This window comes from Zingiber officinale, chromosome 1A (assembly GCF_018446385.1).
Source record: "Zingiber officinale cultivar Zhangliang chromosome 1A, Zo_v1.1, whole genome shotgun sequence".
In the NCBI taxonomy this organism is placed as follows: Eukaryota; Viridiplantae; Streptophyta; class Magnoliopsida; order Zingiberales; family Zingiberaceae; genus Zingiber; species Zingiber officinale.
Window position 1 is genome coordinate 77,811,073 of NC_055987.1, and position 12,371 is coordinate 77,823,443.

At 33.6% G+C, this 12,371-nt stretch overlaps 1 protein-coding gene across 2 annotated transcripts; it reads left to right on the forward strand.

Moving 5' to 3' along the window:
• Window positions 1-1,911: 1,911 nt before the first annotated feature.
• LOC122026340 (probable serine/threonine-protein kinase PBL7) lies at window positions 1,912-5,451 on the forward strand. 2 transcript variants are annotated; one of them, XM_042585019.1, is made up of 5 exons: window positions 1,912-2,474; window positions 3,346-3,527; window positions 3,645-3,834; window positions 4,466-4,857; window positions 5,006-5,451. In XM_042585019.1, the coding sequence occupies exons 1-5, from the start codon at window positions 2,363-2,365 to the stop codon at window positions 5,234-5,236; spliced, it is 1,107 nt and encodes a 368-aa protein (XP_042440953.1). In that variant the 5' UTR covers window positions 1,912-2,362; the 3' UTR covers window positions 5,237-5,451. The 2 variants fall into 2 exon arrangements, with proteins under 2 accessions (XP_042440953.1, XP_042440962.1); XM_042585028.1 differs by having other exon boundaries at window positions 2,253-2,474; window positions 3,261-3,527.
• Window positions 5,452-12,371: the final 6,920 nt, after the last annotated feature.

Genomic DNA, 12,371 nt, shown 5'->3' on the forward strand with positions numbered 1-12,371 from the left:
TCCGACCAGGCCGCTGGCCATGCCTCTTGTCGGCGACACTGGTTCCCAGGAAAATCTCGCCACCTGCTCCCTTTATCCTTTACCGGGCCGAGTGGAGGAACCGCTCGGCTAGCGCCTTTTCCGGGCCGAGCGGGGGAACCGCTCGGCTAATACCTTTCCTGGGCCGAGCGGAGGCTCGTCGGCTGGCGGCCTTCAGGTGGATGCCCGCTCGGCCGAATGCCGCGTCTACTGTTAGCCGAGCGGGATGGCCGCTCGGCTTCCGTGTCTTCCCACTTTGCCTTGTGAGCATCGGAAACTTGGCGTCGGGCTGAGCTGTCGAAATACTGGGTCGGCCATTCCTCCTATTGATCAGGAAGGTAATTCGCCCGGTCAAACAGTTACTAGGTGTTAACCATTTTAACCTCCTACCGGACAGGTCCCCCTTACCACGGGATCACTATAAATCTTAGAAATTGAAAAGATACCTAGTATCTTGATGGAGAACTCACCAATATAAGCCATGCAAGTTCATCGCGAATGGAAAAGCCAAACACCTTTGAAACCCTCTCATTGCGAGATATTAATTGAGCCAGCACTTATTCTTAAACTCATTTAGCGAGATCTAATTGAAGAAAGTTGGAATAATTTCTTAAACTAAATAAATAATTTAAAATATATATTAATTAGGGGTGGGATCGGATCGGGACCCGTCTCGTAACCCCCTTATCTAATACTCGTATTGTAATAATTGAGATTTTTTTTTCTTCCAATCCCGTACCCGAAAAGTTTCAGGACACGAATGTTCAGGATCCCAAATATTTGGGATCAGGTAGGGACCCGTAAGAATATTCCGAAAAATATTTTTTTAAAAAAAAATCTATGGAGACTCAAATAATTTTTTAGTACAATACAAATAAATTAAAACGATTTCATGGTACATAACCATTAAAAACTAAAATATCTTCTTAGTGCATTATAAATATATTAAAACTAATAAAAAAAAACTAAAACTACTATTTAGTTTTGACTCTATACCTAATACAAGAAAATTCAAAAATAAAAATTATCATGTCTATCAATAATGAATTGATGATATACCTTAATCCTTAGAAATACTTAGATTCAATCTAAAGAAAAAAGATCATAAAAATTATTCTTTATATCATTTTATCAATTTTCATATGTTAAAATAAACTAACTGACTATCTTCATCACACATCACTAATAAATTATTTAGAAATAAAATTATGATGAAGTAGGAGAAAAATGGAGAGACAAAAAAAATAAACATAATGGTTAGATGCTTAAAATATAAAAAAATAATATAAAAAATAATATTTTTAATATAAAAATAATATTATAATATAATCGGGTGGGGACAGGATTTCCGTCAGGAGAAAAAAAATTTCCTGATTCCTTTCCCGATAGTGATCGGGACGGGAAAAATCCCGAACCTTCGGGTCGGGAAAATATCGAGTCGGGATATTTTCGGATCGAAAATGGGATGAGATTCAGGAAGGGTCGGGATTCTTGGGATTTTTTCCAACCCTGATATTAATATATAAATAATATTTATGAATAATATTCTTAAATAATAATCATAAATAATATTTAGAAAACATATTTATTAATATAAATCTTATCATAAATAAAAAAGTAATAAATAAATAAGTTTATATTATTAAATTTAATAATCAATTAAATAAATTTAAAATATAAAAACTTTCAATGATTAAATAAATTTGATTGACAGATCTAACTAAACTTAATCAAATTTAAACTTACAAAAAAAATTAAGCTAAAACTTGATTAATTATTTTAACACTTCATTCATTTTGCACAATCTTGTCATATAAATTTAAACAGTTACCTCCCCAACCCATGTTAATGTGTTACTGCATTTTATTATTTTGTTAATTTCAATCCTCCGCTCGTTTCTACTCTCGCTCTCTGGATTTGGATGACGCTCGGTTCTCTGCACGGTCAAAATATGGCCTCGAAACCTCGCCTCCGCGTCCGGAGGATGCATCGCGCTTTTTGGCCCCAAAAGGGTTACTTTTATTATTCATTTCTTCTCTTCCATCATCCGGGCAAAGATCTATTCTTCGACGCAAATCGCATCGGTGCTGGGGGCTTTGATCTCCCCCGGAAGGTGTTTTGGAGTCTTTCGGGATCTTTGATCAGACTCCTCCTACCTATTGCTTTTATGCGTTGAAGCTTCGTTTCGAGGTTTCGAGCCTTGGTTGTGGTGTTCGGCCATCTGGTTATGCTGATTCAAATGCCGGAAAGTATTCGTTTTTTCGGTGAATTACGTTATTCCGTATGCAAAATGGTCTTCCGGGTTTGAGGGGAAATCGGAAATTTGCCAAGTGGTGTTAGAACAATGGTCTGCTTTCCATATTTCTCAAAGAAATGTTTCTCTAAGAAGAACTCAAGGATGGAAATTGCTCCAAATCAAAGCCTCAGAAAGAATAATACCTCAAAGAAAACGGCTGGTGAACTTTCTTCATTTTTAAATGCATAATCTTATTATTGTTATTATTATTTTTATTTCAACTTGTTGTTCGAGACTTCGAGTAATGCCTTCTCTTTCCATTTTATGGGGAAAAAAAATCTGAAGAAAAGCCTATAAAATTTTTGCTCTTATGCTATTATATGGATGTCTAGGTTCCGTTAAAAACTATTTCTTAAATATGCATTATCTAAAGTAACTTATTTAAAGCGTAATATGAACTTTTGTATGCTGGAAGATGGTAACCATTTCAAACTTCATGCATTAGACTACATCAATGTGAAATTCATTCTTAAAATCAATTTTATATCATTGTTATTATCTGTACTACCTAGTATGTGCACAATAATGCTATCTAGGTTCATGTCTGCATTGAACTAAAAATGAATTAGTGGAATCTTCAATAACAAAGATTTTTTAAAAAGGAATAAGTGGTTTTTTTAATACCCAAAGACAGGATGTGGATATATAATATAAATCATAGAATAAAAAAAATAGAATATCATCTTCTACCTAATCAAACTGAACCTTTTATTTGGAACCTCTGGGATATTCAATTCAACACTCTTCTAACTTCGCTTCTTTCATTTCCTGTGATAGTAGAAAGTAATCAATAAGTTCAGACAACATTTCTGTATGCCATCTTTGCTTGCTAAGAAAGTACTGTTCAAGGTTGCAAATTTATCTTCTTGAGTTTTTGAAGATGGTAATAATTCCTAGAAGAATGAATACTTCTTAGGAAAACTAAACTACTGAATTTGTAATCTAGGAATTCAAATACAATCAATACTTGATTAACCATCTCCTCGCACTGTTTCATTTCCATACATCTGCTTGTGAACTTCTATTCCTAGACTATCAGCAGAAGCCTTCCATCGCATCATCCCAAAGGGATTCTGGCAAGGGTAATATTGCTGCACAAACATTTACATTTGAGGAGCTTGTATTGGCCACAAAGAATTTTCTAGCTGAATGTCTCCTAGGTGAAGGTGGGTTTGGTAGAGTCTACAAAGGTTCCCTTCAGAACACTGGACAGGTAAAATGATAAATTGACCTGAGTCGTTTTTAATTGAAATGTTATTTTCATATTCTTTAAAAATGGATTGTAGTTTATTATAAGATTACTGACATAATTATGATTTGTTGGGTTTAGATAGTAGCTGTTAAACAGTTAAAAAGGGATGGCTTCCAAGGCAACAAAGAATTTGTTGTGGAAGTACTGATGCTTAGCCTCCTTCATCATCAAAATCTAGTCAAGCTTATTGGATACTGTGCCGATGGTGATCAAAGATTATTGGTGTATGAATTCATGCCTATGGGCTCCTTAGAAGATCATTTGCTTGGTACTAAATATCAGTAACTTATTGAAGCATTCGTATGTTGCAGCAGCATGTTATTCTTCATACTGTAAATTTCATGCATCAACTTTCTATAGGAATTTCATTCGATAGGCCTGTATCATCGCTTACAATTCTACTGCCTTATCTAGTACTCTATTCCACCTTTGTTTCTGTTGCTTCGATTTTAAGTCTCTGGAAACTTCTGGCTTTATTTTAATATTTGTTTAAACCATAATCATATAGGTAAAATCTCCTTTTATTGCAATTTCATTGCAACTATGAAACTGCCTATCTCTGTTTTATATTTGCCTTATCAAAGGAATCAGGACCAACATATGGCATGAGTTGATCACCACTAAAAGGATTAGAAGAGATTCGTTCCTATCTTTTTTCTTATTTCTCTACAATTATTCCATATCCATTTAGTAAAGTTAGTGATGATACTTTCAAGCTAATTTGGTTCTGATGCTTAAACGGTCTAACATAGACCAGAAACAGCTGCTCGCACATGATAGTTAACAATCTCTGTTTTTTGCTTGTTTCTAGAAGAGGTTTGGGAAAATATCAATATTCAATTTTGCAAAGAAAAATGATATTTTACCATTGGGAATAAGGATTTTTTTTTTCTCCACAGATATCTCATCAAATCACCAAGTCCTGAGCTGGTACACAAGGATGAAAATAGCATATGGCACTGCTCAAGGTCTAGAGTATTTACATGAGAAGGCAAATCCACCAGTCATCTTTCGTGACCTCAAATCCGCTAACATCCTACTTGATCAAGATTTCAATGCGAAACTCTCTGATTTTGGTCTGGCAAAACTAGGCCCTGTTGAGGATAAAGTTTATGTGTCTTCAAGGGTGATGGGAACAATTGGCTACTGTGCACCTGAGTATGCAAGAACAGGGCATCTAAGCTTGAAATCAGATGTGTACAGTTTTGGAGTTGTTTTGCTCGAATTGATCACAGGAAGGAGGGCCATTGACTCAACTAGGCCAACAAATGAACAAAATCTTGTCTCTTGGGTATGAAATCCACTAGATTTTTTCCCCCCTTCTTTTGTTGTACATTAACACTTTCAGCCGATGCATTGGTTGTCCATTCTTTATATTGTCTATAACACTCAAGTATCACATGCACCATGGTTACCTAAACATGTTTTTGTCTCAACAGGCGAGGCCAATGTTGGGAGACCAGAAGAGGTTCCTTGAGCTAGTCGATCAACTTATACAAGGGAATTACCCACCGAAAGGCTTGAGCCAGGCAGTAGCTGTTGCTGCAATGTGCCTGCAAGAAGAGACTTCAGTTCGACCATCTATGGCCGATGTTGTTATTTCATTGAGTTTTCTGACAGCACCATCGGGCAGACATGAGGTAGACCCTGCTCCATCTTCACCATCATAAAACAAGCATAATCCAATCTTGGTCGACTGAATCGAGAAGAGTGTCAAGAGTCATAACTCTCAAGTTCTCCAAGGTGTGGATTGGATTCGTACAGCTCAAGATTGATGGCAGGAATTGAGAGAAATAAAGTTGTTGTGGAACCGTTTGTAAACTTGCCACTTGTCTATATTCATAGCTCTCACATACAGAATCGTAGCATATTGATTTAGATTTCAGGATACGTGCAGAAAACCTGGTCTCGTAGGGTGAATATATAAATATATTCAATAGTAGAATTTACTAGACACTTATTATTAAACTTTTTAACTAACCATTTAAATCTAACAAAAGATCTCAAAATCTTCTTTGATTGCACATCCTTCGAAAAAATAATAATAAAGCTTTGTATATTTTATTCTTTCATAGAAGCTTAGGTTTGTACTTGATCAGGTCACCCACAAATGTTTGCTTCATTCTCATCCAACAACGAATAAAAATAGCCTAATAAGGATTGTTTATCTATGGAAAAACTTACCTAATCTAGATTTATGCATCCTATAATATTTAAACGGCTATGGTCAAAAAAAAAAAAAAAAACTCACAGATTATAAGGTGTGCTTGGTTGGATGGAATGAGAGTGGGGAATGGGAAAAGAATTAAAAGTTGGTATTTAATTTAGGGGATTGATAGTTTGTTTTACGGATTTAATCCCTCAAATATGAAAATTAACTATTACCAAGTAAAATAGACGAATGAGAAAAAATACAATTCTGATTTAAACATTTCCATCTTCATTTTCTATCATTCTTATTCTCATTCTCATTTTCTTCCATGAACCAAGTGTCTCCTAAGATACCCTAGAATTGTTAGTCATTTCCTAAGGTTCATGACACAGCTAATGGAAATGACCATTATTTTCAAAATTATTGGAAATTAAAATTATATTAACTTATAAACAATTATACTGTATAACCAGCCTCATATCCTAGAATTGTTAGTCATTTCCTAAGGTTCATGACACAGCTAATATGGAAATGACCATTATTTTCATAATTGTTGGAAATTAAAATTGTATTAACTTATAAACAATAATACTGTATAACCATACTTATATAGATGATATGACATCTACCAAATAAAGAACTTATCAAATCTCAAAAAAATATAAAGGAAAAATAGGAACCTTAAAATATAAATATAAATATACATAAGTAAGAATATTTAATAGTAGTCTGTGCTCCCCTCAAGCTATATTATAAATGTGTATTCGATTAATTCAGTTAATTAATTAATTTAGTATTAATTTTGTATAATTTTTTTATTATTTTCAAATAAATTTAATTAATTGGGTGTTAACTGATATAATCTATTTTAAATTTAATTCAATTAATTCAGTTTTAGTAAAATTTTGATTCAATTAGATTAGCCAACATTAAATCAATTTTTACCTAATTCGATTAATTTATATACTGAATTAACCGAATACTCACCCTTAATTATAATATTGATTAAGCGTGAGTTTAAAATTTTAAAGTACCATGATACGATAAAAGAAAAAGTGATAACTGCATCATACTATTGAGAGAGTAAATTAGGGAATCAAAGTAAACCGTTATATAGGAGTGTTTTTCCGCCGACTTCGTTAGGAATCGACCGTTGCTTCAAAGTAATATGATATATTTTTATTTTTAGTTGGTATCAGGTATCTAGTTCTTCAAATTGAGTAATCCTAAGGTGACTGATCAATCCCATGAAAATTTTTCATCAGACATCAAAGTAAATTAAAAAGTACTTATAAAGACTCATATAGATGGTCAGTATTTTTAGACCCATTTTCATTAAAAGAATTTTACAATATACCATAATTAATATTCAAATCTTAAATTTCTTGATTAAGGACTTCTACTTGACACAATACAGTGGATAATATCATTCTCATCCGAAGCTTTGACACAATACCGTGGATGAATGCAAATATCATTCTCATCCAGAGCAAAGTTACTTAGTTAACTCAAAAACTTTTTCATTATATAGGATTCTAACTCCTTTCATAATTTGAACATGAGTACCTATTCTTTATAAATAAATTATTTTTTTGATAAAATCTTAATCATTAAAATAATATATGGAAAACTTTTCTAAAAGGTGACTTTTTTAAAGGTCTAACAAATTATAAAAAAATAATGACTTAGATATCCTTTTAATAGAATTAAATTATTTACTGTGTTATCTCCTTAGAAAACTTAACTGTATCAATTGTAATCAAATAATTATTGGTTTATTTATTTTTTAATAATTATCTTTTTCTATGTGCAAACAATGTCTAGAGTTTTATGGTTTATTTAAATAATATGTTTAATAGAATCTTATCAAGATTGGCCAAGTAACTTGATCAAAGTTGATCAAGTTAAGTATAGAATCTAAGCAAGTTAAAGTTGATTCAATGCTTAAAAATAAGCATTGAAGTCTAAGCAAGTCAAGAGCCACTAGATGCTTGGCAGTTGATCGAAAGTCTTAGTGGGATTAGGCAATGAAAGTCCTAATGAGACTAGACAATGAAAAGTCCTAGTAGAAAATTATGGAATACCTAGCTAAAAATTAGAAAGTGAAAACACCTAATTGGGAACATGGTAGAGACACTTAACTGGGAATTAGATAGTGGAATACCTAATTGGGAACTAGGTAAACCTAGTTATGAACTAAGCAGTAGCAGACCTAGTTGGAAATTATATAGTGGAATACCTAGTTGGGAACTAGGAAATCGGAAGTCCAAGAAGGTCAGCTAAGAACTAAACACTTGGTAGTGAAAGTCTTGATAGGTCATCTGGAGCTAAACACACAAAGGAAACCTTGTAAGTTATTGATTGAAAGTCAATTTTATCCTATACGTGTTTGGTGGTCAATGAATGAGTTTTGACTAAGTTCTAGGTGATTGGAGGGTGTTTTAGGCGACCAATATGGCAAAACTTAGCTTGAAGAGTGTAAGTGTTGGTCCCTTAGAGGTTGGCAAGAGGGGATGAATTGTCTGAAATCTAAAAATAGAAATACCTTTCTCAAATTTTCACATCTTTATTAAAAAAACACTTGCATAGAAGAAATTAAGAAACAAATTAAAGAAAAAAAAAGCACAGAGATTTTACTTGGTTTGCAATATGAAGATTGCTAATTCAAGACATTGAAAACTCATTAAATCTCTTTTAAATGGAGAATCCTCTTACAACAGTAAAAACTCACAATTACAACGCTAAACTCAAGGTAGAACATTTACAAGTGTTCTCTCTATATTTTTCAGTGTTATTTAGCTTCTGGGAGCAGAGCTATATTTATAGCCCTGATCAGGGTGCCTGGAAGGGTTTTAGGCGCTAGACGTGGATAGAATTTTATCCACTTCGCAATGGATCAGACCACATTGTATTTTGATAATATTTCTGGTTCAGGCACTTGTTCCGATTCTACTCGCTTGGGTGATTTTGGTCATCCGGAATGGGGCTCACCTGAACCTATTTTTTGGCCTTCTCGAGCAATCTCCCGCTCCGACTTCTCGTCTCTCGAAAATGTCATGCGCCTCCTTCTCATCCGCCAGCGTACTCTTCTACAACACCTCGTCCCTCGGACGCGCCGAGCCCGTCGACTCTCTCCTGTGTCGTTCTTCTCGCTAGTTGTGTCTTTCACTCAACTTCTTGTGCTCCTAAGTTCCTACACACTTAGACACAGGACATCAAAACATACTAGGATCTAACTTGACTTGGTTTGATCACATCAAAACTACCACAGGGTACTTACAATCTCCCTCTTTTTGATGTGAGCTACCCCAAGATAAGTTAGGGTAAACAAAAAAACATATAGTAATAAAAATGACAAGTACATATTTTGCATATAAAAAAAATTGTGCAAAAATTAAAAAATGTACCCTCCCCCTACACTTAACCTCTAGTTCTCTCCCTTTGATCACATTAAAAATGGAGGTACACTTATGGAAGTAATTTGAAATGAATTTAAACAAAGTCTAAGCGATAAAATATGATGACTATCATAAAAAAAAAAGTTTAAGTTTTAAAAATCTTGATTTATAATTTATAAAACAGTATTGAAAGAATTTTTTTTTTGCAAAAATTTTTAATTGTTAAAAAATCCTGGGAATTTTGTTAACAGAGAAATATCCAAAAGCTATGATAAAATTTTTAGAAAGTTATGAAACTGAATTAAAGTAGAAATAAATTATTTTCTAAATAAATAATTGATTTTAAAAATTGCTTAAAAATATTTTCTAAGAAAAAATCATGAGTAATTTTCTAATAGTGTAATAGAGCAAAAAAATAAATTCTCAATACCTATGTTTCGATAATTTTGAAAAAGTTAGCATTTGGATAAATAATTTAGATAAAATTCAATAACGGTAATAAAATTTTAAATATTTTTCCATGGATAGAGAATATGATAAGTTTTTTTTTAAAAAAAATTCAATATCTTTACTAAATATTTCAAAAAAAACTATGATTTTTGAATAAGAAATCATAGAAAATAATGCAACAGTAGAAAAATTTGACAATTTTTCTCTAGATGAAATTCTCTTTCTTGAAAAAATTAAATTCTAACAGAAATCATACAAAGATATTTATTTGAAAAATTAGGGCATGCAAAAAAAAATTTAATTTAGGCACGATTTTGGTACCTGATATAAATTCCATCCAACAGGATTAATCAAAAATTTTTTTGGGATATATTTTAATGAACACTTTCTAATTTGACCCTTGTGATATCTAAGATGTCACTTAAGTCTTAAATTATTTCTAAAATTTGAAGAAATAAAAGTAGAACATGCAGAATTTTCAAATATTATATTTGTTTCTTTAAATTCATTTTCTATTTTTAGTTTGTTGAAATCTTCTAATTGGCAAGTTGTTGCTAGAGTTCCTTTTAACTCATTATTTTCTTTTAATATTTTTTATTTTCTATTTCTAATTTACAAGAATTTTTTGATAACATTTTTATAAATTTAAACAATTTATCCGGAGGTAGAGATCGTACTTGGCTTACCTTGTCGATCTCAGAATCTGATGCTCCACGTGTAGAGCTGCCTTTCTCTGATGTTTCTCTCCCTTTAACATTGCTTTCTTCCGAAGACTCTCTCCCTTCATCGATGCTCATCTAGGATGAGCTTTCTGTGTCTTCAGGTAGGTATTCGGCTATAAGAGTTGTCCCGGTAATTTTCTTGGTCTTGGATTCTTCTGACGATGACTCGGTGTCCATCGAGGAGTTGGATTCGATTTCTTTGGTTCTTTGTAGAGCTTCAAGAACTTTCCCCAAAGTTCTTTTGTACTCTTGTATTTGTCAACTCTGTTGAGATCCTGAGCAGGCAAAATGCTCAGAAGGTAGAACTCAGCCTTACCATTTGTAATAAAATCATTGCGTTGCTTTTCAGTCCATCGATGCTCCTCAAGTTCTTTTCCTTCTTCGCTTTTGGACATATCAAAACCATACATAATCGTTAGTAAAATATTGAAATCGGTTTTAAAATATATCTCCATTCGACATTTCCAAAACGCGAACTCCCTCTCGAATATTGGTGGGTAAATGCTAGCTCCAGCCATTTCTTATGCTTTGATTGGTGATTAGTCCTCTTGAAGCTTCCTTGTTCTGATACTAATTGTTGGTCCCTTAGACGTCGACAAGAGGGGGTGAATTGCTTGAAATCTAAAAATAGAAATACCTTTCTCGAACTTTTACTAATTTATTAAAACAAATACTTGTATACAAAAAATTAAGAAACTAATTAAAGAAAAAGAGGCACAGAGATTTTACTTGGTTTGCAATCAGAAAATTGCTAATCCAAGATGTTGAAAGCCCACTAAAATCTCTTTCAGGAGGAGAAGACTCTTACAGCAGTCAAAGCTCACAATTACAAAGCTAAACTCAAGGTAGAACATTTACAAGTGTTCTTCTTTGTATTTTTCAGTGTTGTTTATGTTGGACCAGGTAGATCGGCAAGAGGGGGTGAATTGCTTGTAAAAAAACTAAAAACAAAACCCTTCTTGATCTTTCAACTCAAATTAGTAGCACACTTATAAACAGGAAATTAAGCAACTAATATGTAAAAGACACAAAGGAGTTACTTGTTACAACCTAGGTATTTGTTAATCCAAGACAGAAGAAAACGCTGAAAAGATCTCCTTCGTGTAGACGGAGAAGCCTATTATAGTTATTGAACGCTTAGGAATGTGCTAGGAAAAGAATACATGAGTTGATACATATTTCTTAGGTCCAGGAGTCTTTTTATAGCCCCTATAGAATCTTATCCACAACTTGAAGGCACCTCCAATAGAGGTCCAAGGAGCCTTCAAGGGATGGAATTTTATCTGCCGAGGATAAAACATTATCCTCAACAACGGGCGCCTTTAATCAAGGTTGAAGGTGGCCTCCATGGTGGGTTGAAGGTGCCTTCCCACTAAAAGGTGCAGAGGCACCTTTAATCCCTATTGAGGGTGCCTCCAGTTGCTCCGCAGCTCTCTTTTAGCTCTTCCGCTGCTTCGATCGCCTGGGTGATTTAGTCCATCTAGAATAGGGCTCACTTAAACTCAATTTCTGGTCTTCTCCTCGAACAGGCTTCATCCCTGGCTTCTCATCTCTCGAATGCCGCGTACGTTCTTCTCGTCCACCGGTGTACTCTTCCGCAACACCTCGTCTCTCAGATGCACCGAGCCCGTCGGCTCCCTTCCCGTGACATCCTTCTCGCTAGCTGCATCTTCCACTTAACTTCTTATGTTCTTAAGCTCCTGTATACTTAGACACAAGGATCAAATACATAGGACCTAACTTTAACTTGGTTAATCACATCAAAACTACCACAGGGTTCCAACAATCTCCCCCTTTTTGATGTGCATCAACCCAAATTCAAGATAGGGTAAAAACAAACAAATTGTAGTAAAATAAGTATTGAAATGAAGTTGCAAAATAATATTATGAATGTCTAATTATAATGTTGCAATGAATTTAAACAAGTTAGTTTCAAATTCAAATTTGATAAAAATGCTAACTCCCCCTTAAACTTGTACTTATTTCTCCCCCTTTGATCACATAAAAAATGAGAAAAAATGACATAAAACTTAGAAAATTTTGAAATAAAGTTGAAGGGGTACATAACAATAGTAAATAGAAT

Bases quoted from the DNA above. Each gene is read 5' to 3' on its own strand.
- LOC122026340 (XM_042585019.1), top strand. From the start codon at position 2,363: ATGGTCTGCTTTCCATATTTCTCAAAGAAATGTTTCTCTAAGAAGAAC. The intron at 3,835-4,465 runs GTACTAAATATC...TTTTCTCCACAG, and splicing joins CTTAGAAGATCATTTGCTTG to ATATCTCATCAAATCACCAA. The intron at 4,858-5,005 runs GTATGAAATCCA...TTGTCTCAACAG, and splicing joins AACAAAATCTTGTCTCTTGG to GCGAGGCCAATGTTGGGAGA.